Source organism: Monodelphis domestica, chromosome 2 (genome assembly GCF_027887165.1).
Source record: "Monodelphis domestica isolate mMonDom1 chromosome 2, mMonDom1.pri, whole genome shotgun sequence".
NCBI lineage: Eukaryota > Metazoa > Chordata > Mammalia > Didelphimorphia > Didelphidae > Monodelphis > Monodelphis domestica.
The window spans coordinates 156,591,063-156,617,944 of NC_077228.1; the positions used below are offsets into that span (position 1 = coordinate 156,591,063).

General features: G+C 34.5%; 1 protein-coding gene and 1 pseudogene across 2 annotated transcripts in view; one reads left to right on the forward strand and one right to left on the reverse strand.

The window, feature by feature from the left end:
* The window catches only part of MAP3K21 (mitogen-activated protein kinase kinase kinase 21), a 72,958-nt gene that overhangs the window by 20,607 nt on the left and 25,469 nt on the right, over positions 1-26,882 (reverse strand). For both annotated transcript variants that reach the window (XM_007481605.2, XM_007481604.2), the window contains exons 2-5: positions 22,541-22,721; positions 8,163-8,311; positions 7,390-7,565; positions 832-1,072 (exon numbers count right to left, since the gene is read on the reverse strand). In XM_007481605.2, the coding sequence (XP_007481667.2) occupies positions 832-1,072; positions 7,390-7,565; positions 8,163-8,311; positions 22,541-22,721 (747 nt within the window). The remainder of the gene's footprint in view (positions 1-831; positions 1,073-7,389; positions 7,566-8,162; positions 8,312-22,540; positions 22,722-26,882) is intronic.
* On the forward strand, positions 17,847-18,695 carry LOC100021703 (eukaryotic translation initiation factor 4E-like; annotated as a pseudogene).

Sequence of the window (26,882 nt, forward strand, 5' to 3'; positions counted from 1 at the left end):
TGATAGACTTGAAACAGCAGCAAAACAATCATGAGAATAGAGTTTGCATATCAGTCACCAGGGATTCATAATAACTATAATGGGGAGACTATTCACAACAAAGAGCAGTGAGTGTGAAACCAGAGAGAATATCAGTAGACAAACAGACGTTTATTGAGTGAGACAGAAGAATAGAAATGAACATCAAAATCTTCCCTTGGGGTTTAGCTTCCTAGCAAATGGAAATATGCTCTGTGAGACCCAAGAATCTTGAAAGAATCTTGTGTGCTAAGGTTGAGGACTGGCACGAGTGAGGGATCCAATATTCAAACCTAAGTCCTCTCTTCAAAGTCATCAATCTGCTGTACCATATAGTGCAAACTGCCACAAGAATTCACCTTAATATACCACAGCCCTGCTGTAGTATTTTAATAATTCAAAAGGCATCAATCAACAAGCAACTGCTGAGTAATTATTAGCTAGGATGCTGAATAGGTCTAAATTGGACAAGATGGTCTGTAGGGTTTTTTCAGCTCTGGGTAACCAGTGAACTACACAAAAAGAAAGAAAATGTAATTCCATATTTATGCTGTGCCTATAATTAGTTCATTAAAATCAGAAGAAAGAAAATATATCCAACTTAAATAAGATTCAAAGTTATCTTTTCCCCTTTCCCCTCTATGTAATAATTTTTTTAAGAAACTGATTCACAAAGGTTGTTTGAAATAACTTAAATTTGTTAAAACTGGGCCAAAGGGTATTTGGGTCAACACAGGAAAAATTTCGTACAAATTTGTTTTTTACCCTTTAAATATACTTAGAAATCTACAAAAAATAAAATCAAAATCACACCTGAGGGTAAACTAATCCGATGCCCATCTTTCAGTTTTAAACGGCTTCTCTTAAATTTTCCTTTCCTCTTTTTAACATTAGGCTTCTCTTGATTTAATTGGAAAATCAAAATATTAAGTTCTCGCTCCAAAACATCAATCTCTCGTTCTGCTAGTTGTTGCTCACGCCTCTTCAACAATTCTTCCTGAGACTTTTGCTGAAGAGCCGCTCTAGTTAACTCCTCCTCACGGGATCGAAGTTCCTAAAGCAAGAGAAAAACATATGTATGAATGTATATACATATATATGTAAACATACATAGTAACTTGGATTAAAGAAGGCATAAAAAAATCACATTTCTGGTCTTTTAGTTATCCAAATGAGGTACTATTTCTCCCAAGAAGTCTTATCCCCTGCAAAACTGTGATGTTGAAATAGCCCTTCCCTACCCCCCTCAACTACAAAGTAATTCAAGTCTTCAAAGGGCAGATCTCTTTGTAGGTAAGAAAATCAGTGCTAAGACTTTTTCAGTACATAATTATTAACTTAGCCTAAACCCAAATGCCTCTTCACAGGCTCAGTCTTGCTCTCTGCATTTCTCTAATATGTAGAAACTCTCTTGACCTGGCCCTTCTCATGCAAGTGATAAATACCAACACAGTTTACTGAGTTCTATTTTAAATAGACCCAAGAAGCAAAAATCCAAATTTATAAAATAGATAAATTTGGGAAATTATTCACATTACAAAAGGATTCTTTACAGATAAACTGTACCCCACAATATTTCCTTAACTGTTAACAATTTAAGTTTATATTTATAGATCTGCTCAAAGAAAAGGGAAATTTAAAACTAAGGTACGATAAGTCAGATCAATAAAACAATATAGTACAAACCTCAAAATAATATATATATATAAGACAAGAGACAACACTTATGTGTGAAGTTCACATTTACTTTAAAATCTTTAGGGGTTAATAATCAACAAAATTCCATTTAAAAACTTTAATCTTCATTGTTAATTTAATTTATTAAAATTACTGATTTTAACAAGAGAAAATGTGTGAACTAAAGAAAATCCAAAGAGCTTTTCATCTCATTAATTCAAAATTAGAAATTAGTAATTCTAATTTTAAGCAACATTCCTTCTCTTCACTTTTGTACTTTGTTTAGGTGTTTAGTTAGGACATTAATACTCACTTTAGAACTACACTATTTTACTTTATTTTCTAGATTACCCCACTAATAAATAAAGCACTGGCAGAGAAAGAAAGAAGTTATAAGCTTCCATTTACATAGATGCAGCCACATCTCATCTTAGAACAGTCTAATAAGAGTGTTTTTGTAAGAAACCACAGATATCTTTTCAGATGAAATGCTAGTCATAAATGTAGCTTACATGCTTTGTATCATAACTTTTCATACTATATAAATACATCATACTTCAAATATGTTCCCTTGTTTAAGGAAAAATGTAATTTGTGGAGAACCACTATCATTTAAAAATAGATTCATAAAAGAAATGAGGCTGGAAGAACTCAAATGACATTAATTTCCCCTAAATCCTTTGTCCAGGGAGTATTTGTTAGTGGATTCAAATGGAAATCTAATTCCAAATATTCACAGAAAACAATCTCATTAAAAAAGTAAACACTATTATAATAGGGGTAGCAAATCATTACCAAAAGAAAATGTCCTTAATTTAGATCCAGATAACTTTACCTTACCTTTAGAAGTTTACCTTTTCAATACCATAGGGCAATAATGGTGAACCTATGACACAGGTGCCAAAGATGACACAGAGTGCTTTCTGTTGGCACTCAGACCCTCTTTCCCCCCTCTACCACCTCCAAGAGTTCATTACTAGAAAGGCAGAGGGACCTGGGCAGAGCTGATCCCTTCCCTTTCTCCACCATGCCTGAGGACATTTATTCACATCACTGGCCCCTTTGCTCAGCAGCCCAATAGGAGTACTTTCTCCCTCCCCTGAGTGGAGTAAAGAGGGAGTGGGGTGTACCCAGCATGTGGTGAAGGGGCACAGCACACAGTCTCTTGGAGAGTGGGTGGGCATAGTATTCACTCTGGGGGGGAAAGGACTGGCACTCCATCACTAAAGGATTCACTATCACTGCCATAGGGGAAGGTGTAAGGAAGGAGATTTCTAAACATACAAAAATATAAATAAGATTGCAAGTCAGAAGGGCAAATTTACTTAAAATACTTTGAAGGATTCTAGCTTTATTCAAATGATTTCTGGTAAAAAATACCATTCACCTTTTAACAATTCATTAAATTAAGTCAAGATCTCTACTTAACATTTTGGTAAATGTTATTTCCTGTTTCTGAATTAAATATATTTCTTTTTTGAATATTCTATAATTCAGCCTCTTCATTTTTTTTTCAACATGGACTTTCCCCAGTTATTGCAAGTTAATTTTAATTAGTTATATTTTGATGGTTTTTATTCAGTTTCCTAATTCAATTCAGGATTATTTCTCCTTAAGAGGTGGTGTATTGGTAGACAGAAAACTGGCCCTAGAGCCAGGAAGATCCAAGCTCAGTCCTGCTTTTGACACTTAATGGATATGTATTCCAGAGCAAATAACTAAAGCTCTTCAGGATTCTAAATAACTCTCTAAAAATACAAATTGCAGAGAAGGTTCCACCCTATATTGATGGAGGAAGTTTCTTCATCTGTATGTTCTCTATGCCAATGAAATAACAGGTCCAATCCCTATCTCCATCCCTATAGTATTTTCCATAGTATATAGCAATGTTTTTATCAATACAACAGGATGATGTTAAGTTAGATAGATGCAGTACGGTAGAGCTAAATACATAAAGGATTAAATTTTGCACTTTTTGGATCATAGTTGGTGACTGAAAGAGTAATAATTTTTTAAATTCCTGAGCAGAGAATATGTCCTTTCTAAAATGCGAGTCTGTTATGAGAAAGACTAGATAGGTAAGAGGAAATGGAAAATATTTACCCTCTCTCTAAAATGAAAGGATTTGTGAGAAAAAGTTGCTTTTTAAAAAAACTGTTTTAAAGGAAGCAGCTGGGTTGCTCAGTGGATTGAGAGCCAGGCCTAGAGATGAGAGGTCACTGGGTTCAAATCTGGCCTCAGACACTTCCCAGTTGTGTGACCCTGGGCAAGTCACTTAACTCCCGTTGCCTAGCCCTTACCACTCTTCTGCCTTGGAACCAATACATACTATTTCTTCCAAGATGGAAGGTAAGGGTAAAAAAAAAAACTGTATTAAAGAAAATAGAAGAACAAAAGGCAAAGCAACCAGGGTGGGGGGAGAGGGGGTTGATCTTCCAAGAAGATTTTAAACATTCAAAAAGAAATTTTAAAAACCTCTGAAGGTATTAGTGTCTTTTTGAATACTTTCAAGTTATGAAGCAGACAGAAAATTAATTCTTTTAGTTAGTGAGATTACCAGTAGTAATATTTATTTAACTGCTTGGCACTGGTCATTCTAGTAATGGAAAATCCAAGTTCCTGGCAACAGATGTTAATCATTAACAGTAACATTATTTCTCACAGTGGTTCAAAGACAGGTGCATGCTTGCATGCACAAAGACAGACACACACAGATGAGAAGCCAAGAATCCTAGGAGAAACCAGTACTATGGAAGCCAAGAGTTTACTGAATAACACCCAGACAAGAGCCAAGTTACTCGACTATTAATTCAGTCTCATATATTTCCTACCTTAAAAAATACATGAACAAGAAAGGGAGATAGGGCACACATGCTGATTTTTATACTACCCGCCAAAAAAGATACAATTTACAAACTGGAAAAGTACTATAAATTTTTAACTACAAATAAATTTAGAAACTTGAAAAAAACTGGATTTTTATCTCACATAATATGGCTCAAAACCCAGCAAAAAATAAATGATCAAAAATCTCAAAAAAGTAAAAAGGAGACAGATATCTAAATTTGGATTCTTTAATTTGTTCTCAAAAACTATGTCCATTCACTTTTTCATACTATTTTCACCACCAAATTCTTTGGAAAAAATGTCTAAATACATTTTCTCTGTTTCCTCATCTACTACTTAACTTCTACACCACTTATAGTGTGGCTTCTGACAACCATCATAATTGAAACCAATCATTCTCTCCAATGTTACTATGCTGTCTTTATTGCTAAATCCAATGGGTTTTTAAAAATAGGTTCTCATTATTTCTTGTACAATTTATAGCTTCTGATACCACTAATCACTCTTCTGGATCTACCCTGAGTTTTTGCAACTCTTCCTTCTCCCAGTTCCCCACTTGTTAGGCTACTCTTTCTGAGTTCCCTTCAAGGATTATCTTCCAAATCCTACCCTTAATACTTATATGTTAATGCAGAGCTTGGTCCCAGGCCCCTTGGTCCCCAGGTCCCAATCCTTTCTTTGCACTTTCTCCCTTCTCTCAGTGATTTCATCACTAAATAATTGGATTCAGTACCTTTGATTCTAGAGAATTCTCAGATCTACACATTCAGTCCTCATCTCTCTCCTGAGCTTCTGTCCCACATCTCCAGCTGACTGATGGACTTAACCTAGACCAGTGATGGAGAACCTTTTAGAGAATGAGTGCCCAAACATATCACATGAGATCCCTCCCTGCCCCTTACCCCAATGGGCTGCTGGGCAAAGGAATGATTCATGTGAGAAATGTCTTCAGGCATGGTGGAGAGGAGGAGGAGAGTTGCTGCCTCCAGCACATGTGCCAGATTCACCAACACAGACTTAGGTTTTTCATTAGCATCTTAAACTCAACATGTCTAAAGCCAAATTCATCATCTTTCCCCCAAACCTTCTCCTTTTTCCAATTCTTCAGTTTTTCATGAGGATGCTATCAGTCAGGCTCCGACATCTGATTTTTCTGTCTTTCTTACCTCTACTTATTGGAACTTACAGGTGACTCTTGGTTTCATTGGGTCACCATGTGACTGAAACTAAATTCACAAGAAGATAAAGAACTGCAGGTTCAGCCTAAGAAGGATCAGCAACATGATTACTGTTTCCTCCAAGGAGGATGACAGGGGGTGTGGTATAGAGGAGTAGGTGAACAAGCCACTAATATTCTGAAGTAATTAGAAGAAATAGCTGGAGTTCAGTAAATGGGATGTCAACAAGGATAGAAAGAGGAGGTATAAACAAAATTTCAAGGAGCTCAAAAGAAGAAAGATCCTTAAGAGATGGAGGCATGTTCTGGAAAGAGCAATGGAACACATGGAGTAGTTTACTACTTTCTCCCTCCTTATCTCCTAGGGGTAGAAAGATTTAGGGACTCATTGGAATGTAGATAAGGGGATGAGGTCCTTAAAATAAAACCTGGTTTTAGTTACAGAGAATAAGTAAAAGGAATATTACTTAAAAATTCAAGGAAATGGGGAAGATATTTGAGATTAGAGAAGGGGTTTCAAGAAGTCCAGTGGCATAGCCTATTCAACTGTTTCTTCTACTTAGCTTAGAGGAGGTCTGAGAAGGAGTAGGACCTATTAGGAGAAAGGGCTCAAGAAGATATAAGTATGTTGTTTGCATCAAAATTCTTTAAGACTATTACATTGCAGAAGAGTTGAAAATATACTTTGGTGGAAACACTTCCTCACCAGAATTCCCTACACTGAAGAAATCACAAGGTTGGACAAATAAAAGGTTTTTAATATCACAAGACAATGTTAATTTGTTACTGCTCCTTAGCCTAGATATTTATGCAGTGGACTTTTCTTTTTGTTTTTAAAGACAGGGTCTTTCAATTTCACCCAACATAGAAATGCAGGGGCCACTTATGGGCCTAGTCCCATTTTGATTATCATGGAAGCTTTGACCTACTATGTTTCCAAACTAGGCTAATTTGCCCCTTGCTAGGAAACTCTGTGGAAATCTTTCCTCCTCCAACACCAGCACCAGCACCAGAACCTCTTCTGCATATTAATGCCAAACTTAGTGTAGACATCTAATCATCTTATCCCACTGAAGTTTAAAAGTCCCAAGCTCAAGAACCCTAGATTTCCTAGTAGCAGGGATCATATTGTGTGGGACACTATGCTTGTCTTAAATAGACCTTTGAACTCACTTAACTAGAATCATAACAAATAAATATTGATGCATAAAATGCACAAATATTGTGAAAATACCAAGTTTGTTTTCTTGCTTTTATAAAAATCTATACCTAGAATGTTTAATATAGTATAAAAAGAATAGGCATCTCACTTACCCCTTTCTTTTCAGAAGAGAGGGGGAAGAAGGGGAAGAGGATACTTATGGACATGAAAGTGATGCAAAAGACATCTGTTTTGACTCAGAAATAAGGCTATGTAAACAAAGTCAGCTTCCCCAATATTTTTCCATTTTTAATTTTCTATTTCTAATATGCCACATATTGATAAATTTACCATCCCCCTCCACTTTTAAAAACTTAAATTTTCTGAATAAATGAGTTTTATATCAAAGAAATGATCAATAAAGCTGTCTGGGATTATTATGGGTTAAAATTAATAAAAGTTAATAGCTCAGAATTTTCTTAGAGATTTAAAACATATATTCTATAATAAGAAAACTGATTTTACTTACCTTTTCTTTAGTTCTCAACTCATCAAACATTTGCTGAATTTCTAGTTTCCAGTCATCTTGCATAGAATGGAAGGATTCTTGAGGCATTTCAGTCATAACTGCTCCTTCAATGGCAGTTAGCTGTTCAAGTATTAAAGCAAATGATGGCCGAATGTGAGGATCTTGTTCCCAGCATTCTATAATAAATCAAAATCACATCAATTCCATAGCTTAGAAAAATTAAGTTTATTTATAAGATTGTTTATTCCCTTATTTCAAAACAGAAGGTAAAAACCACTTATTTAGTTAAAATGTTTTATATTTACTACTAACCCATGTTGATAAATTTCCTGTCTAAAATAATTTATTTTTGCACAGTGCCCAAGCAGTGCCATACATGATCATTATTTGATAATGTAGTGATGTTATTATAAATAGTTCATTTAATTTAAGGATATAAGAATTTCATGCCATAAAATTGATTTCAGGAATCTGACCACCAAAGTCACCATGACTATAACTGATGGATAATTTACCTAAACTTGTCAATAAAATATTTTAATATAACTGAATCAATGATATGGCTATATTTTAAAAGGTGTAGTTCCCTAAAGATATAATATCTTGTATCAAAGAGTAGGAACTGCATTAAACTAGTTTAGGTAATTGCATCTTACTTACTACCATTAAAATAAATCTAAATCATAAGCTTAATTTCCCTAACAACACAAAGATCTAATGAACTATTTCAATTTTCCCCACAAATAAATAAGACACAGAAGCTGCAAAGATACCTTTCATTAGCTTAGCAAAAGGCTCAGGACAGGTAGATGGAATGGGTAAAGTGAGCTTATTGACAGCTACTCCATAAGCCACTGCAAGGCCATCAATGCCGCGATAGGGAACTTCTCCTGTAAGTAGTTCCCACAGCAACACTCCATAACTACAAAGCAAATTTTAACACTTAGATTAAAAAAGTTAAAAATGAAACAATTAAATGGTATCTAAACAAATTGGCAATCATCTTCATTCTTTGGCTAATTTCCATCTGTTTTTGCCCATTCGCTTTGTTGTTGCTTATAAACACATTCAAGTTTCCTGAATCTTAAAACAAACCAACAAAAAAACTCCCAAATCTTTCCTTGATCCTTCCATTTTCATTTCCTTATTCCAAGATGTCTCTATCTTTTTATAGTCAAATTTCTATCTTATAATATGAAATATAGTCTGGAATAAGTCTCTTCAAAATGCCTCTGTGGCTCCCTATTGCCTCATGGCTTTGCCTAGCAGCTATAACCCTCCATGCACTGTGTCTGGCCTACTTTTCCAAAGCAGTTATAAATTACTCCCCTTCACAAACTATGCTTCAGCCAAATGGCTCCACTTAATGCTCCTCAGGCAAAGTATCACATCTCTGTCTTTCTGCCTTTGCACAGGCTGTTTCTCATGACTGGAATGCCTTCCTTCCTCACTTCTACCTCTCTGAATAACTAACTCTCTTCAGCACATGAGTATAAGTGTCTCTTCCAAGATGAAGCCTCTCCTGATCTCTTCAGCCTTATTAATGTTGTATGTATTTTGTATACAAAGTGAAAAGTAATGTGGCATCATGAGCTGGCCTTAAGAGTCCGAAGATCTAAGCTTGCATCCCAACTCCAACAAACACTGGCTGTGTGATCACAGTCAAATCATTTACACCTCAGTAATCTATGCTAGCGGTCTCAAAACTCACATTGAAATATGGGCCACTAAACTGTAAAATTGGATCCACACAGGCCTCAAAAAGACTTCGAAAACCCCATGTTTACACATTTCTTTTTTTATTATTACACCAACATATTAAAATCAGTTAAGAACTACATTCTAGTCTGATTCAAGACACACTTGGGAATGTTGTGGGCCACATGTCACTCATACATCATGTGTTTAACACCTCTTTCTGTTCTAGGCAACTCTCCAAGATTATATAATATTGCTGACCTGACAAAGTAGTCCCTTACCTGGGAGTTCTCTACACCAAGGGAATCACAAATTCAGTCCTTATCCTTGTCCCTATATTTTGTATTTACTTATATTGTGCTTCCTCTGATAGAATAAAAGCTCCATGAAGGAAGAGGTTATTTCATTTTTATTTTTGTATCTCCATTACCTAACATAGTACCTAGCCTATAGTAGACTTAATACATATTTACTAATTCATTGATTAGACAGAATGGAGAATGCCTTTAGCAAACAAATGACTATGGGGGCAGACTGCAAAGTTAAGTGAGAAATAGGTAAGTTTAGATAAGGGATAAGTTTAGGGGAGGGAAATGAGCTCCATTTGGAACAAATTGTATCTTGAGACATGACAGAACATCTAGGCAATTGACAGCGTAGAACAAGAAGTAAGGAGAGAAACTAGAGCTGGATATAAAGATTTGGGGACCATCTGTGTAAAGACAGTAACTATTTCCATTGATGATAAGATCACCATGAGAGAAGCTGAATTGAGAAAAGAATGCTCAGGACACAGTCTTTGGACATACAAAGTTAAGGGCAGCATGACAGATGTTGATCCAATAAGAGAATGAGAAGGAATAGACACAGAGGAAGAAAACCAGGTGAAAAGAATCATACAATTTTTTAAAGAACTACAGAGAGATCAAGAAGGATAAGAAGTGAGCTGAGATAATCATATTTGATTTGGCAATCAAAGAAACAAAAGAATTCATAGAAAGGATAGGTAGTATTTCATGAACTAAAACTGTACAAGGAAATGATCCTAGAAGGGATCAAAAACTTTACAAGAATTAAATGCTAAAGACACAAAGAAAAGCAATTCCAATAAAAAGGAGAAGGGGATGTTGTCCAAAGAGACTGCTGTGGTTGTGAATGAACAGGGAATGTATTAACCAACTTACATTTCAAAAGGACACACATAAAAATATATTCACATGGATGAGTCTAAATATGAGCATGACAAGGTTCCATAAGAATAGTGGCAGGAATGCTAAATTTAAAAATAAGGTTGGTGAAGAACAAAAGAGATTAATTTTACTTTCTACAGTTACATTGGGGAAAAGAAGATAAAAGAAGTGCTGGGACCATCACCTGGGGATAGATGGGATGACAAATAAAACTGAAGGGAAAGACAAAGCTATACAAGTATGCTTATTTTTTCTCTTCTAAGATCAGGTTTGGGGATTAGAAAAATAGATTGAAGATGTCTAAGAGGAAAGTGATGCTGAAGATAAGTAAGGAAGGAGTAAGAGAACATCTTAGCTACTTTTGAAGAGTTAGGTCTAAGTGGCCCATTTGAGGGTAATAAAACAGCTCTCAGATTTACATCCCCTTCTCTCTTTGACTGTCGAGCACTCAAAGATCTTTAAAAGGGTGGAGTGCAGGTGGAAGTGAAAGAAAATAAACTATTATATTTAAAAAAAACTTTTAAAAATAAAGTCTCTTTCACAATAGAAATAAGTAAGCATAATTTTATATATACACACATATCTTTTTGTCAAATGATACCTTATCTAATGGTGGAGGGGAAAGAGTAAGTTAATAAGTATTTTAATGTAACAAACAAATAAATTTAAATAAAAAAGAAATCAAGAAAGATGCTACAGTTATGGAACACCGCTGCATGTACTTTTAGATGAGAGCATTATTACTAGCTTTGTTTAGTAGTTTTACTTTGGTGCAAGAGAGTTCTGATTGAAGAAGGATAACCTAGAAATGTTTGTAATGTAAAAACAAAACACATCAATAAAACTTTTTTTAAAAAAGAGACAGTAAAGAACAGCCTTGAGTAAGTTATTTTTTTAAGGAAAAGAATCTATAAGAAGTAAGTATGGATTTTGCCTTGATTCTTATCAAAATTCTACAACATATTATTTAAGAGGTGGCAAAGGATTATATCAGAAAAGAAAGATGTGATCACAGAGAGCCAGAATGACTTCATCAAGAACAGGCCAAGTCAGACTAACTTATTTCCTTTTTTTTTTTAAACAAAGTTACTAAACTGGTAAATTATGGAAACAGTGCAAATATAGTTTACCTAGATTTTAGAAAAATATTTAACAAAGTCTGTCATACTATTCTTTTAAGAAAGGTAAGAGATGTAAGCTGAGTTCAGAACTAACTGAATCGTCAAATCCAAGGAGGTATCATTAATGGCTCAATATAAACTTGGAAGGAAGTCTCTGGTGGCAAGACCAAGGGCTTGGCCTTTTACTATTTTCAAAAGTTTTTAACGGTGAATTAAATAAGATATTGACAGCATACTTATCAAATCTGCAAATGACACAAATCTTGAAGGAATTGCCAACAGGTTAGATGACAATCAATTCAAAAAGGCCTCAAAAGATTAGTACAATTTACCCACTGAAAAGCATTTATTAAGTGTATAATACTTACTAGATGTTATAGATACAAAGTCAGAAATGGAGATCATAATCTAGTGAGGAGAGAAAGCATAAACACAAATATATATAATTGATACCAGATAATTTTGTAGGAAAGGATCTAGCAACTGAGAGGAATCTGCAAGGTTTCATGTAAAAAACTGCATCTAAGTGAAGCCTTGAAAAAAATTTGGGATTTAACACAGATAAATGTATATAAAGATTAATGATTGTATTTTTTCAAATCACCTTCATAAGCATTAGTTGGGAGTTATATTGTGCCACAAGATCAATGAGTCAACAGTGTGATATGTCAGTCAAGAAAACGAAAGCAATTAAATTTCGTTATGAGGAACACAGTTTCCAAAGACTAGAGAAAGTAATCCTATCCACTGGACTCTGTTCTAGTCAGATTACATCTGGAATAATATGTTTGACTCTCTGTGTAATATTTTAGGAAGGTTATTGATAAGTTGAAGAATATGTAAGGGGCACAAGCAAGACAGTAAAGGGCCTTGAGCTCATACCATACAAGCACTACTGATCCTTATCCTGGAGAAAATAAAACTCAAATAATGTTAGCTGTTTTCAAGTATTTAAAAGGCTACTATAAGGAAGGGAGATTTCACTTGTTCTGCCTGGCTACTAGGAACAAAATAAAATATTAGGGACCAGAAGTAATGAGTAGAAGTTGCAAAGAAACATATTTAGACTTGATATATAGGGAAATCTACTTAATAAATGGATCTATGTAAAAGAAGAATGGACTTTCTTCTGAGGTGAACTCAATAATTTCAATAAACAAAGAGTAGCAATCAAAGGGGCTACCAATTATTGCTGTTAATGCTGTAAATGTAGTATAAAATTGAACAAGGTAGCAATAAAATGGCTATTTGTGTCTCCTGAATTGTTTTCTTCTGTATATGTTATAATTCTTGATATTTCTTTCTCCCTTTTTTTTTGCATTTTCTATTGACTTTCCTTTTCTCCTCTCTTCCAGAACCCTTCTTTTATAACAAATAAGGATATGGAAAGAAAACACTCCAATACTTTGACTACATGTGAAAATCTCTCTCAAACAAAAAAACATATGCTGGATACACAAGATTCTCTTTTATGTACAAGTTATATTAAATTTTTAAAGAGTTCCCTTACAAACTCTAAAATTTTGTAGTGGGGCAAAAACTAAGATTACAAGGAGTAGAAAAGAGACTGGGAAGTGGTAACAACTGCTATAGATCATTTTTACCCCTAGAAGTTTGACTGTGAAAAGGTGGAGAAAGGATGATATTTTTAAGGATGAGAAAGACCTAGCTATTTGTGGGAAGCAGGAAAGAAGATAATATATAAGATATGTATATTGGAGGGGGCAGGTGCACAAAGAAAATTTGTCCTTAACAAGAAAAAGTATCAGCAATTAAAGCAAAGGAAGGGCATATAGGAGATGATAATAGAGAGTTGTAGAATAGGACAAAGCCAGAGCTCATGATAGATGCTTTTAATTCTCTTGGTAAAGTAGGGAACGAACTTCTCTACTGAAAGGAAGGGGATATGAGGAAAGAAGATGAGATTTGGAATAACCATTATAGAGAAGTGTGATGAAGTTGAATGTATTAAAAGAATACTGCTCTTTATGAAGCATTTTAGATACAATGACATTCTCATGGGAAGTTTCTAATTTGCTATTATATGGGGATAATGCGACTCAAAATGCCTACATAGCTTTTCCTATTATTTTCCATTATGCTGAATAATTCTTTAACTTTCCCTACAATTTCTCTATAAAACTTCTGCTAAACATATGTTTTAAGTTTTAAAATAAATTTTAAAATAAATGTTGACGAACAGGATAATTTATGTTTGCCCTCAGAAAGACTAAAATATGCATAATGACCTGAAATATAAGCCACACTGATAAAATGAAATTTCTTTGAAAGGAAAAAAGTACAGTTTAATACTGAAAAATATACTAAAGGATATATATTCATAATCAAAAGGGTGATGGTATAGTCTTAAAACATTTTTCAACTAAAAATGAATAAAACATCTTTATTTAATACTTAACACTTAATCATTTTTAACATTTTCTATTCAAGACAGATTTGGAGGCAAAGTAAAGCCTATATTAAAGAATATGGTATGTTTGAACATGAAGAGTATAAATAGTTTTTAAAAAATTTTAATGATAATCTCCTATTTTCTATAGGGTTCAAGTCCAATGTTTGATGCATACTGGTTGTCTGACCTCAGGCAAGTCATGTAACCTCTTAATTCTCTAGACCAGTGGTATCAAACTGAAATAGAAAGGTATCTCTGTGGGCAGCATATTAATGCTAATGTGGGGTTTTCTATCTTGTACTGTATCTTTATTTATTTTGTTAAATATTTCCCAATTACATTTTAATCTGCTTTGGGCTGCCCTCAGGAGTTCTCTGAGCTGAAGTTTGATACCTCTGCTTTAAGGCAATTCTCTGAAGAGAGAGTGCTGAACTTACTTCATCAGTAGAGGAAGTTTAGTCAGCTGGGAGCTCCCTAAACCAGTGAAGTCACAGGTCCAGTTCCCATTCTTAACCCCCAGTTTGGAAGCTGTGTGGAAGACAGATGGGAAATGGGAAAGATTTAATGCCAATAGATCAATTAGGAAGATAATGCAATAGTCTAAGCAAAAGATGATGGAGGTAGAATCAATCCAACTTAGTAAATGAATGAAAATAGATTAGGGCTAAAGGTGAGAAAAGTCAGGTTTTACTTCAAGATTATGAACCTGGGTGATTATAAACAGAGTGGTGACCTCAGTAGAGAGAGATCAGGAGAAGCCACAGGTGGTTTTATGCCACCAGTGAAATGTAAGCTCCCCTAAATTACTATTTATCTGTATTCTGAAAATCTAGAATTGTCTTGTACATAATACGCAATCATTTAGCTCCTTCAAATGAAGTGAATTTTAGGATCAGTTAGAACTACTCATCAATCCAATCAATACAAAGCATCATTGACAGATACAAACACAATAACTTATAGCCAGAAGTTCTTAGCCATGGCCAAAGGAAGAAGCAAGGAAATAGAAATTTCATTACCGGAACTATAACCGAAAAGAACCACTGTTAGTTAAGAAGAATCAGTTTAAAAAAGTTGCTACAAGATGGCAGTATAATAACTTCTGCCCAGCTTGTTTCCTCTGTAACAGTATCCCCAACATAGACTTTACAACACTCCTAAGTTGTGCTATGTGCCTGTAGGGGGAAATTCCTAAGTCCAGCTCTGGCAAGGATAAAGGTCTTCAGGGCTGTGAATTTCCAAAACAGGTAAATCTGTAGAGATTCCCTGAAACCATTTGTGATTGAATTGTAATAGCAACTGGCTCACCAGAAACAGAATAAAATGTGGCACAAATGAACCTCAAAGAATGATCTCCAGTGAAGTACCCAACATATCCATACTTAGTCTTCTGTTCAACTTTTTTAAACAAAGACTTGGATAAAGTCACAGATGGTATGCTTCTAAATCTGCAGGTGATGAGAATTTGGGAAGAAGAGCTGTCAGGTTAGATGACAAATCAGGATCCTAAAAGATCCTGACAAGCCAGAACACTGGACTGAATCTAAGAATACAAAGTTTAGCAAGGTTAAGTGTCAAATTTTACACTTTTATTGAAAAAATCTACTTCACAAGTATAAGACAAGAGAGGCAAGGCTAGATAGAAATTTGTCTGAAAAAAGATGTGGAGGTTTTAGTGCTCTGCAAGTTCAACATTAGTCAATAGTGTAATACAAAAACCAAGAAAGCAAAAGCAATTTTAGGCTGCATTAAAAGTGAGACATAGCTTCCAAATCTATATATGCTATATGATGTACTGGTCAGCTCATATCTGGAACAATGTGTTATATTTCTGGGCATCACATGTTAAGAAGGACTTTGAAAAGCAACAGAATACCTAGAAGAAGCCTCTAGTTCATAGTCATTTGAAAACTGGTTAAAGGAAATGGGGACTATGTAGCTTGGAGAAGAGAAGATTCACTGGGTACATGATAGCTGTCTTCAGGAATCTTGTGGGGTTTTCACATGGGAGGAAGAATTAAGATTTACTCTGCTTGACCTCAAAAGGCAGAAGTTGGAACAATGGGTAGAAGTTGCATAGAAGCAAATTTAGGATTGATGGAAGGAAAAAAATTCATATTGATTAGAGGTCCTCAAAATTAAAAAGTTTCATGGGGTAGTGAGTTTCCTGTTCACTGGAAATCTCAAATGACAGATGACCACTCGTTAGATATGTGTTATCAGAAATTATTCTTCACTTACTGATTGTACTAGATGGTACCAGATCCCTTTTAACTCTAAAATTCTGTAACTGACTATGAATCTATGTGTTAAAATAGCTGTATGATCTTGGCCAAGTCATTAATTTCTCTTGGTTTTAGTTTATTTAATCTGTAAAATGGAGGACTTGTATTAAATTATTTCAAAGGTCACTTTCCAGCTCTAAAATGGTTCTGTGAATATCTGGAGAACATCTAAAGTTAGACACTAAACCACTATTCCAGTTGTTGAGTACAGTTAAACATTATGTAGAATTCTTGAGAAAGGAATCACTCAGGATGGAGTTTTCAATGAGAGAGAAAAGTTCTCTTTTAAATAATTTTTAAAAATCAAACATTGATGAAAATCTTTGTAAAATATATTATACACATTCCTGAATTTTTAGACCACCTCTACTGAACAAACATCAATACAGACCTACAGGGCATCATTAGGAGCTCAAATGATTGTCAATACATCATAGTCCTACAATTCTGTAGGTATAAGAATTGTTTCCATCAAGGCAGATTGCTATTAGTAGGTAAGGGAGTTTCCTGATGTTTAGAGAGGTGACGTGGTATTAGTTATAAAGTCAGGTCATATTTGAACCCCAGTTTTTCCCAATTCCTCATCCAGTAGACAAGGCCACAATGCTCCCTCCCAAAACAACTATTATCATTTTCTAATACAGTGATGCCCTCAGAGTTTGTTGGGATATATAGACTGGATACTGCTATGAGAAAAGGTCTCAGGTTGCTCTACTTTTTTGGATTGTTTCATCTATTTTCTACAATAGTTTTTCCTCTCCTCCCATGCAATGAAGGCTGCCAAGTAACACTGCTCTCTGCCATATTTGCTCACTCATATTGTAGTCTCTCTTCCCTGTTCTAATTTGTTGTTTTTCAACATCTATGTGTGAAAAAAAAAGTTGATGTCTGATAGAATGATTTCTAGAAAGATATACTCAGAAAGAGCTTAGGAAGAAAATGGTTACAAGACACGTACTTTGAGGAACTTATTTTTTGTTAAGATGCATTTTTGCTTATTTCCTGATTCTTGGTTCTTTGATCAAGCTTTAAGATAACCAAGTTCCAGAAAGATAACCTGTTACTGTAAATTTCTTACATAATATAAATGCTTCTAACATCTCCACATCAACACGTGCTGAGATTTTTTACCAGATCCCTGGCAGCAAAGTTATTTAAATGTTTTTTTCTAGTTTTTAGAGAATCATTTTATTGAATTGCTTAAAAGACTAACAGATTTTGCCAAATATAAGAAATTACAACAAATCTAGCAAACAGTTTAATTAAAACTTTGTAGGGATAGCTAGGTGGCTCAGTGGATTAAAAGTCAGGCTTAGATATAGGAGGTCCTAGGTTCAAATGTGTCCTCAGACATGTCATAGCTGTGTAACCTTGGGAAAGTCACTTGACCCCAAATGCCTAACCCTTAGCACTCTTCTGCCTTGGAACTAATACCTAATATTGATTCCAAGATGAAAGGTATGGGTTAAAAAAAAACAACTTTATATTCCCATAACACTTATGATTTAGAAATAGCAATGCACTGTAAAATTGTTAACTAGTTACCTATTAATTCTCATTGTACCTCCTAGGTAGAAGATTCGGTTACAAGGATCACTATATCCACTAATAACTACATTTTATACACTAAATCCATTACTAACTGCATCAGTCTCAAATTTTTATTAGGGTTAAGTTTACTTATCTCAGTCTACTCTTCTATCCCAATAGTTTTAAACAAACGACTTTTAAAAATTTATGGTAGCTTCAGGAGCGGTTGTCTGATCAGATCGATCTAAGATGGCGACTGTGGAACTGGAAACCACCACCACTCCTAACCCCCCACCTGTAGAAGAAGAAAAAACTGAAACCAATCAGGAGGTTGCCAACCCTGAACACTACGTTAAACATCCACTACAGAACAGATGGGCACTCTGGTTTTTTAAAAATGATAAGAGCAAAACTTGGCAAGCAAACCTTCGTCTGATCTCTAAGTTTGATACTGTTGAGGACTTCTGGGCTTTATACAACCATATCCAGCTGTCTAGTAATTTAATGCCTGGCTGTGACTACTCACTTTTTAAGGATGAAATTGAGCCTATGTGGGAAGACGAAAAAAACAAACGAGGAGGACGATGGCTAATTACATTAAATAAATAGCAGAGACGAAGTGACCTTGATTGCTTTTGGCTAGAGACACTGCTGTGCCTTATTGGAGAGTCATTTGATGACTACAGTGATGATGTGTGTGGAGCTGTTGTTAATGTTAGAGCTAAAGGCGATAGGATAGCAATATGGACTACTACTACATATGCAATATGGAGTGTGAAAACAGAGATGCTGTTACACATATAGGGAAGGTATACAAGGAAAGGTTAGGACTTCCTCCAAAGATAGTGATTGGTTATCAGTCCCATGCAGACACAGCTACTAAGAGTGGCTCCACCACTAAAAATAGGTTTGTTGTTTAAGAAGACACCTTCGGAGTATTCTTTCATAGGAGACTGCGTCAAGCAATCGAGATTTGGGAGCTGAACCAAAGCCTCTTCAAAAGCAGAGTGGACTGCATTTAAATTTGATTTCCATCTAAATGTTGCTAAGATATATGAGAAGTCTCATTTGCCTTTGTCTTGTACTTCTGTGTTCAAATTTTTTTCTATTTTGACTAGCGTAACCATTATCCCAATCAAAGAATTACAGTACACATCATCCCCAGAATCCATAAATGTGTTCCAGGCCCACTCTGTAATAGCTTAGTAGAAGCATTACTATTACAAAAACATTTATCTATCCACAACATTCAGAAAAGAACTCGCATTTCTTCACAGAGAATTACTTCTGTTGTACATTGCATTGTATGCAGTAACATATTTTACTGGTTTGGAAGAGTATGATGCATACCATTTTCTAGCAATTTTCTTTGTTTCTTTTTTACAGCATTAATTTTTGCTGTAATCTATGCTGATGGCTGCTAGATTTAATTTATTTGTTTCCCTACTTGATAATATTAGTGATTCTGATTTCATTTGTTTTTTTTTTTTGTTTAGTTTAGTTTTTTGTTTGTTTGTTTTATTTTTTGCTCATGTAACATTGGTGAAGGATCTGGGAAATATTACATAAAGGTGGAATAAACATTAATTTCGTGCATTCTTTGGTAATTTTTTTGGGTTTTTTGTAACATTAGAGCTTTGCTACAAATTTATGCATTTCAGTCAAATCAGTGATCTACGTTTGTGTGATTTCCTAAACATAATCGTGGATTTTTAAAAACGTAACATCATAATTACATTCCTAACTAGATATAGTATGTCTGTTTTTGTATCTTATGCTGTATTTTAACCCTTTGTATTACTTAGGTTATATTTTGCTTTGGTTAAATAATGGCTCAAATAGAAAAGCGGTCCCATTCATATTAAGACAGTATACAAAACTGTAAATAAAATGTGTACAGTGAATTGTCTTAAAAAATTTATGGTAATTCAAACAAACAAGTGCTATCTAAATCTTTCTTTTTTAAACAAAAGAATTATTAATTCTTTGAGCCTGAAAAACAGCCCAATATAAAATCTCTTTTGGGATTCCTGCTCTAAATTGTTCATTATGGTTCAGAGCAACCTTACTAGTATTCTACCTTAAATAAAACTCCTAAATTTAAAAATTCTCACATACAAATATTATGTCTCTTATAACAACACAATTAACTTATGATTAGTTAAGATTATTTCCTTATTCTTTAAAATTATCTCTTCAAAACTGAACTGGTATCAATTATAATGGATCCATACCTAAGAATATCTAATTCTGTAATGTGAAGGGATACTCTGTAGAAATACCTTGCTTTACAAATGCAACATTTCTTAAATGTATGCAAACTCTGAGGTACCACTTCACACCTCTCAGATTGGTGAATATAATAGAAAAGTAAAATGATAAATGTTGGAGGAGACATAGGAAAATTGGAACACTAATGCACTGTTAGTAGAGTTGTGATCTAATTCCAATCATTCTGGAGGGCAATTTGGAACTATGCCCTAAAGGGCATAGATATCCAAAGCTGATACTAGGTCAGTATCCAAATAGGATCAAAAGAGGGGAAAGAACCTATTTGTACAAAAACAATTACTGCAGCTCTTTTTGTGGTAGCAAAGCATGGGGAAGTAAGGGGTTAACCATCAATTGGGGAATGACTGAACAAGTTTGGTATGTGACTATAATGAAATACTATTGTGCTATATAACAATAGGATGTTTCAGAAAAACCTGGAAAGATTTACATTAAGTGATAAAAAGTGAAATGAGAAGAACCAGAAGAACATTGTACACAGTGAGGGCAATATTTTTTTGATGAACTGAATGACCCAGTTATTCTCAGCAATAGACTGATGCAAGATAATCCAAAGACTCATGTTGAAAAATGCCATCTGCCACCAGAGAAAGAATTGATGGAGTCTGAATGGAGACCAAAACCATACTATATTTCACCTTTCTTCTTATTAATCTTTTTTTTATATCTTTTCCATAAGCTGACTAATATGGAAAAATGTTTTATATGATTGTACATGTAAAATCTATATAAAGTTGTTTATCATTTCAGAGAGTAGGGTGTAGTGGGTAGGAGAGAGAATTTGGAACTCAAAATTTTTAAAAGAATGTGAAAATTGTTTTTAGATGTTTTTAGATGTTTAGATGTTTTTAGATAATTGGGGAAAAATAAAATATTAAAAAATAAAGTCCTATACATTTCATGCATATGCAATTTAAAAGAATTATGGAAAAAACCTTTTGTGAAGTGAATAATCATCCCCTTGTAAATTCTAATTTCCTTAAAGTGAACTGCTATTCTCTACCTAAATGTACCATCAGAACCTCAAATTCCCAATGCACAAAACTGAACTCGTGATCTTACTTCCTAAATCTACTTTTATATCTGACATCACTATTTATCTCTGGGGAAATATTTTCCCTTTTCCCCAAATTCAAAGCCTCTGATTCTTTCCTACCAAATCTCTTTTCTAATCCATTATAAGTGTCTGCTGACAAAGGGCTGTGTCTATAGATTTACCGATCAATTCACAATATGCTCTCTCCTATTTCCCCTTCTCTATTCTTATTGATTTTATCCTAATATAAGTTCTCTAGACTATAGCAATAACCTATTAATAGGTTTCCAACCTTTACTCTCCCCTTCACAATAATAAATATCTGATATTTATATTGCAATTTAAGGGCTAAAAAACACTTTATTAACTCTGATTTGGGTAGTATTAGTGTATCTATTTTAAAGATGAGGAAACTGAGTATATAAAGAAATTAAGTGACTTGCCCAATCATAACATAGCTAGTAAATCTCAAAGACAAAATTTGGAATTTTTTACTCCACGTCAAAGGCTCTAATTCCTATGCCATGCTGCTTTTATTTTTTATACAATTTTCAGATTAATATTTCTTGTAACTAGCCAGGGTGTATTATTACTTGCTTTGCTATTGTACCCTAAAGACCACAAGATTTTTTCATCTGACTTGTAGCTCTACCATGTTAGAAGATGAACTTCTTGAGAGCAAGGATTGCCTTACTTTTCCATTTGAATTATCAGTGTTTACCACAATATTTTGTATGTAGTGAGTACCTAATAATTGTTTAGTTCATGCATTTATTCTTCTCTGCTTAAAAGTCTCCAGTGGTTCCCTTCTGTTGTCTAGAAAGTTGTAGTCAACTTGCCTTGCCTAACACGTAAGGCCCACCAAATACATCATCCTATCATATGACCTTTACAGTATGCTACTCCTGTACTTCTTTCCATATACCCCATTTTCTAACTGGACTTTTTGCTCCAATCACATATATCACATACTTGGTTACCTTTGTGTTTTTGGTCACACAAATATTTCTAAATGGTGTTTATAAAAATAAAGAGTTCAGGATCAGTTCAAAGACTACTCCTTTGAGAAAACCTTATCTGATTCCCCTAAGTAATGGTCTTCTTCCTTGGATTTTTCAGAGAATTTTCCCTAAGATATATAGGCATCTTTTTGTAATACAGTTATTTGTAGATATCATAGTCCCCTTACTAAACAAATTTCCATGAGGTATGGTCTTATCTGAACTTTGCACCTTCCCCAACACAGACTTTTGTACAGAGTAGATGCTTAGCCTTTACTGAACTAAACTGAATTCTATCTAAAAACTTGCACTTTATGATGAAATTGCCTCTCAGTCATCATGAGCAATTTGGAAAAATAGTATGTATACTAAACAATAAGATTGAACCAACAAGTGGAGATTTGGGGGGAAAATAACCTCCAAGTTATTTATTCTGGCCTATTTTTAAATTAGCTTAAAAGTTTACATGGAAACATCATAAACAAAAAGTATTTCTAGAAAAGAACTTATTTTCATGCTTAAAAGCACAGGAAAAAACCTTCTACAGAGATGTTTGAAAAAGCCAAAATGTACATGGGTACTTACCTCCAGATATCACTCCCTTTAGAAAACAAAGAAGACTTGATAACTTCAGGTGCCATCCATGCATATGTACCAGCTGCACTCATTTTGGTTGTTCTATGCCATTCTCTAGCCAGACCAAAATCTGTAATCTTCAGTGTTTTATTGCAGATGTCATCATGCTCTATCTTCTCAAGTAGTAAAACTATAAAGAACATACAAATGGGGAGATTTCAAAATTCCAACAAAATTGTCAAATATGCTTTGACATTTTAAATCTCTCTATTAGTTACTTCCCATTTGCTTAGGTTTTTCAAATCCTAATTAAAAAAAAATCTTCCTTAGCTTCTCTAGTTCATGAAGGTACTACCCCTCTCATTTCACTCTTCCTTTCAAAGACAAACACATCCATTAGGTGTTCCTTCCCCTATAATGTCTATAGCATACTAATAAGATTTATCCCTAAGCAACCTATCTACCAAACCAAAAGGATAAATACTACTATAAGTCACCACCTGGGGGAAAGGGGGGTTTTGAGGGGGGTCATTAAATTGTTTTCTTTAGTTGTTAACTACAGGTCTTAGCACACCAACACTCCATCCCTGGATCCTCTTTGCTTCTCCATCAAAAACTACTGCCATGGAATCTATCACTACTGTGCCACTATTCTGTCATATGACTTTCTAGACTTCATATACCCTCCTGCTCAGAACCAAAGCAACAAAAATGCTGGAGGCAGTTATCTACACACTCAAGTTATTATTATTCCTTTCTCAAAAAGCTGGGTCTCTTTTTTTCTTTTGAAACATCCCAACCCCTACCCTTATACTTAGGGATTTCACTATTCATGTTCATGTTCCCTGAAGCACACTAGGCTCATAGTTCATTAACCTCCTCATTTCCTATGACTTATACTTCACTACAGCTCAGTCACCAGAGGGACAACAATACCTTTGATTTCTTCCATGATCCCAAATTCTGAAATTTCTCTATCACACCATGTCCTCCTATTATTCTACATCTCCCCATACTTTGATCTCTTTCCCCTTGTCTTATCTCCATTCATCTCTTTCTAACCTAAACTTTAAATTATTACCACTTTCTATACCTTCTCATTTCTTATTTGTGTTACTGCTCAATCCAAGGAGGAAGAAGTCACATAACCACTCTGTCTGGGTCCACTACAAATTTATAATATCAAAGCTGTAAGCAATCCTTTTATTCATTCAGAAGAGGCTACCTGCTGCTTTACTGGAAAATCATAGTTTCTCTCACAAGTTACCTCTTTTACTCAGCTACTCAATACCAACTATACTACATTCTATTTCCATTTTCCATTTCCAAATCCTCTCAATATCTCCCACTCTTCAGTCTTGGGATTGAGCTGTATTGAAGAGTGAAGGTAAGCTTACCTAGCCCACAATATCCAAGTGGCTTTAGAAGAGAGAATGCTTCACACTTCATTCAGCCTTCCTGTCATTTTCTCTATCACTATTTAACTTTTCACTACTTGGAGTAGCCTCCTCTAGACTTAGACTTCCAGAAATCATGCTTCTATTCCCTGAAACAATTAATCAACTCACCTTTGGAACTCTCACCCTGAGACTGAGCTGTCTTGATTAAAATTTGCTAACAATTAATCTACTCTATCAAGCTAGTCTCAGAGTAAACCATGCTTCACATCCCATCCAGAAATTCATTCAAAATATCTTGCCATTAGCCCAGTTGCCACTTGAGCCCACCTTGGCTTTCTGTCTTTCTTTTTAACTTTTTGCTTTGGGAACAGTAATAAATTCAGTATTTTCATTGCTCCAGTGTTATGCCATTATTAAAATGCAAATTCCCTAGGAAAGGAATTAGGCCTCTTTTATATTTGTATTTCTAGCACTAGTGCAGTACTTCATACATTGTAAAGCTTAATAAATGTCCTTTCATTTATTCTTTGATCATTCTATTTTTGTCCTTGCCTTTCCTGTATATCTCTTATGGTAGCTTGCCTCTTTAATCACTGCTTCTTTCTAATTTTCAGTCTCTCTTTCCCTATTGGCTTCTTCCTTACTGACTACAAAGATGCATACTCCAAATACTTCCTTTCACAACAAACTGGAAAAAAAAAACTTTTATAACAAAATTTTCTAAGGACTAATTTTTTAAATATACAAAGAACTTAGTCAAATTTATAAGAAATCAAATCATTCCCTAATTAACAAATGGTCAAGGGATATGAATAGGTAATTTTTGAATGAAAAAATCAAAACTATCTATAATCATATGAAAAAAATGTCCTAAATCCCTTCCTGATTAAAGAAATGCAAATCAAAACAACTCTGAGGTACCACCTTACACCTAGCAGAATGGCCAATATGACAGTAAAGGAAAATAATAAATGTTGGAGGGGATGTAGCAAAATTGGGACTCTAATGGATTGCTGGTGGAGTTGTGAATTGATCCAACCCTTCTGGAAGGCAATTTGGAATTATGCACAAAGGACTTCAAATGACTGCCTGCCCTTTGATCCAGAAATACCACTACTAGTTGTATATCCCAAAGAGATAAAAAAAAGGGAAAAGATCTGTTTGTGGTGGCAAAAATTGGAAAATGAGAGGATGTCCTTCAAATGGGGACTTGCTGAACAAATTGTGGTATATGATGGTGATGGAGACTATTGTGCTATAAGGTATGATGAATTGATGGATTTCTATAAGAATTGGAATGACCTACATGAACTGATGCGGAGTGAAATAAGCAGATCCAGGAGAACAATATACACAGTAACTGAAACATCTTGGGATGATCAAATGTGATTGACTTTGCTACTATTATATGGGTATATGATTTGGGGTTTTGGTTTTAAAAGATTACTCTATTACAAAAATAAATAATATGGAAATAGATTTTGAATAGATGTATAACCCAGTGGAATTGCTTGTCAACTCTGGGAGGAGGGAAGGGAAAAGGGGAGGGACACAACAAGAATCATGTAACCATGGGGGAATATTTTTTTAATGGTCAGGAAAAAAATAAGATAAAATGTTCTAAATTCTTATAAAATTTTTAAAAAGCTCTTTTTAAAATTTTCTCAATGCCCACTTATTCGTCAATCCTTTGCAGTCCAATTTTTGATTATTTTACTCTACTAAAACTGCTCTGTCCAAGGTTAGAAAGGATCAAATACAATGGTCATTTCTTAGCCCTCAACTTTCTTCACCTGTCTATAACTTTTGACAATGTTAGGCATGTACACTCTTCCTGAATACTAGATGTTTCTGACATCACTTTCTCCTGCTTTTCTTTCTATGTAACTTGCTGCTCCCTATCAGGGTTTGAAATGGAATATCATTCATGTGCCAGTTTCTTTATGTGGATGTACTTTTGGGCCCTATCCTCTCTTTACTTTCTCTCTTTATGACTTCATGAGTTCTCATGAGCTCAACTATCTTTTTTTCTTGCAGATGATTCCCAAATCTGTTTATTCAGATCTATTCCCTCTCTTGGGCTCTAGTTCTCCATTTCCAACTGCCTGTTGGATATCTCCATTTCAACAAATCTAAAATAAAGTTACTTATCCCTCATTTGAGATGCTGACAATAAAAGCATCCACTCCTTCCACTATATTCCAATTACTTCCCCTTTTGCATAAGCTGTTCCTCAGAATTTTTCAATAATTTATCAGGTCTTTGCTCTTCTATTCTAGTCCTGTTTGTTACAAGAAGAAAAAAGAACCATTAATTAGCAACAAGTCTTCCCTGCCTTTACCCTTCCACCAAGGTAGCAAGATGTATAAGAACAAGTTCACTGGGTGTGTTCATGATTTAGAAAATAGAGTCTGAAAAGGCAATCTATTTCCAAGGATGTAGTCATGACTCCCTATATTTGCTACCCTTTATGCACCCAAAATTGCAGCCACATTGGCCTACTTGTTCTTTGAATTGGCATTCCACTTTCTCATCTATACCTCTACATGGTCTATTCCCCATGTAAGTATTTCCTCATCTCTGACTTTAAGAATACCTGGTGCTCTCTCCAACTCAGTTGCTTTACTGATTTCCAAATTAGAGTTAGTGCTCACTCCTCCCACAAATAACCTTGTAATTTAGTTATCTATTCTAATAGAATGTAAGGTATATGGTACAGGAACTTTTAAAATAATTTTTATCTTTGTATCTCTGGTACTTAATAAAATTTTTTCTTAATGGTCAAGTATAGTTCAATGTTGGTTCATTGCTCAAATGTCTTCATTACTTTCCTATTGCAAATCGATTAAAGTTAATGCCTCTTTGCCTACATGATTTGGTTCACTATATCTTTCTAGTCTTATTATATACTGCTTTTATTTGTGGATTCTTTTCTTTGCCTAAACATGACA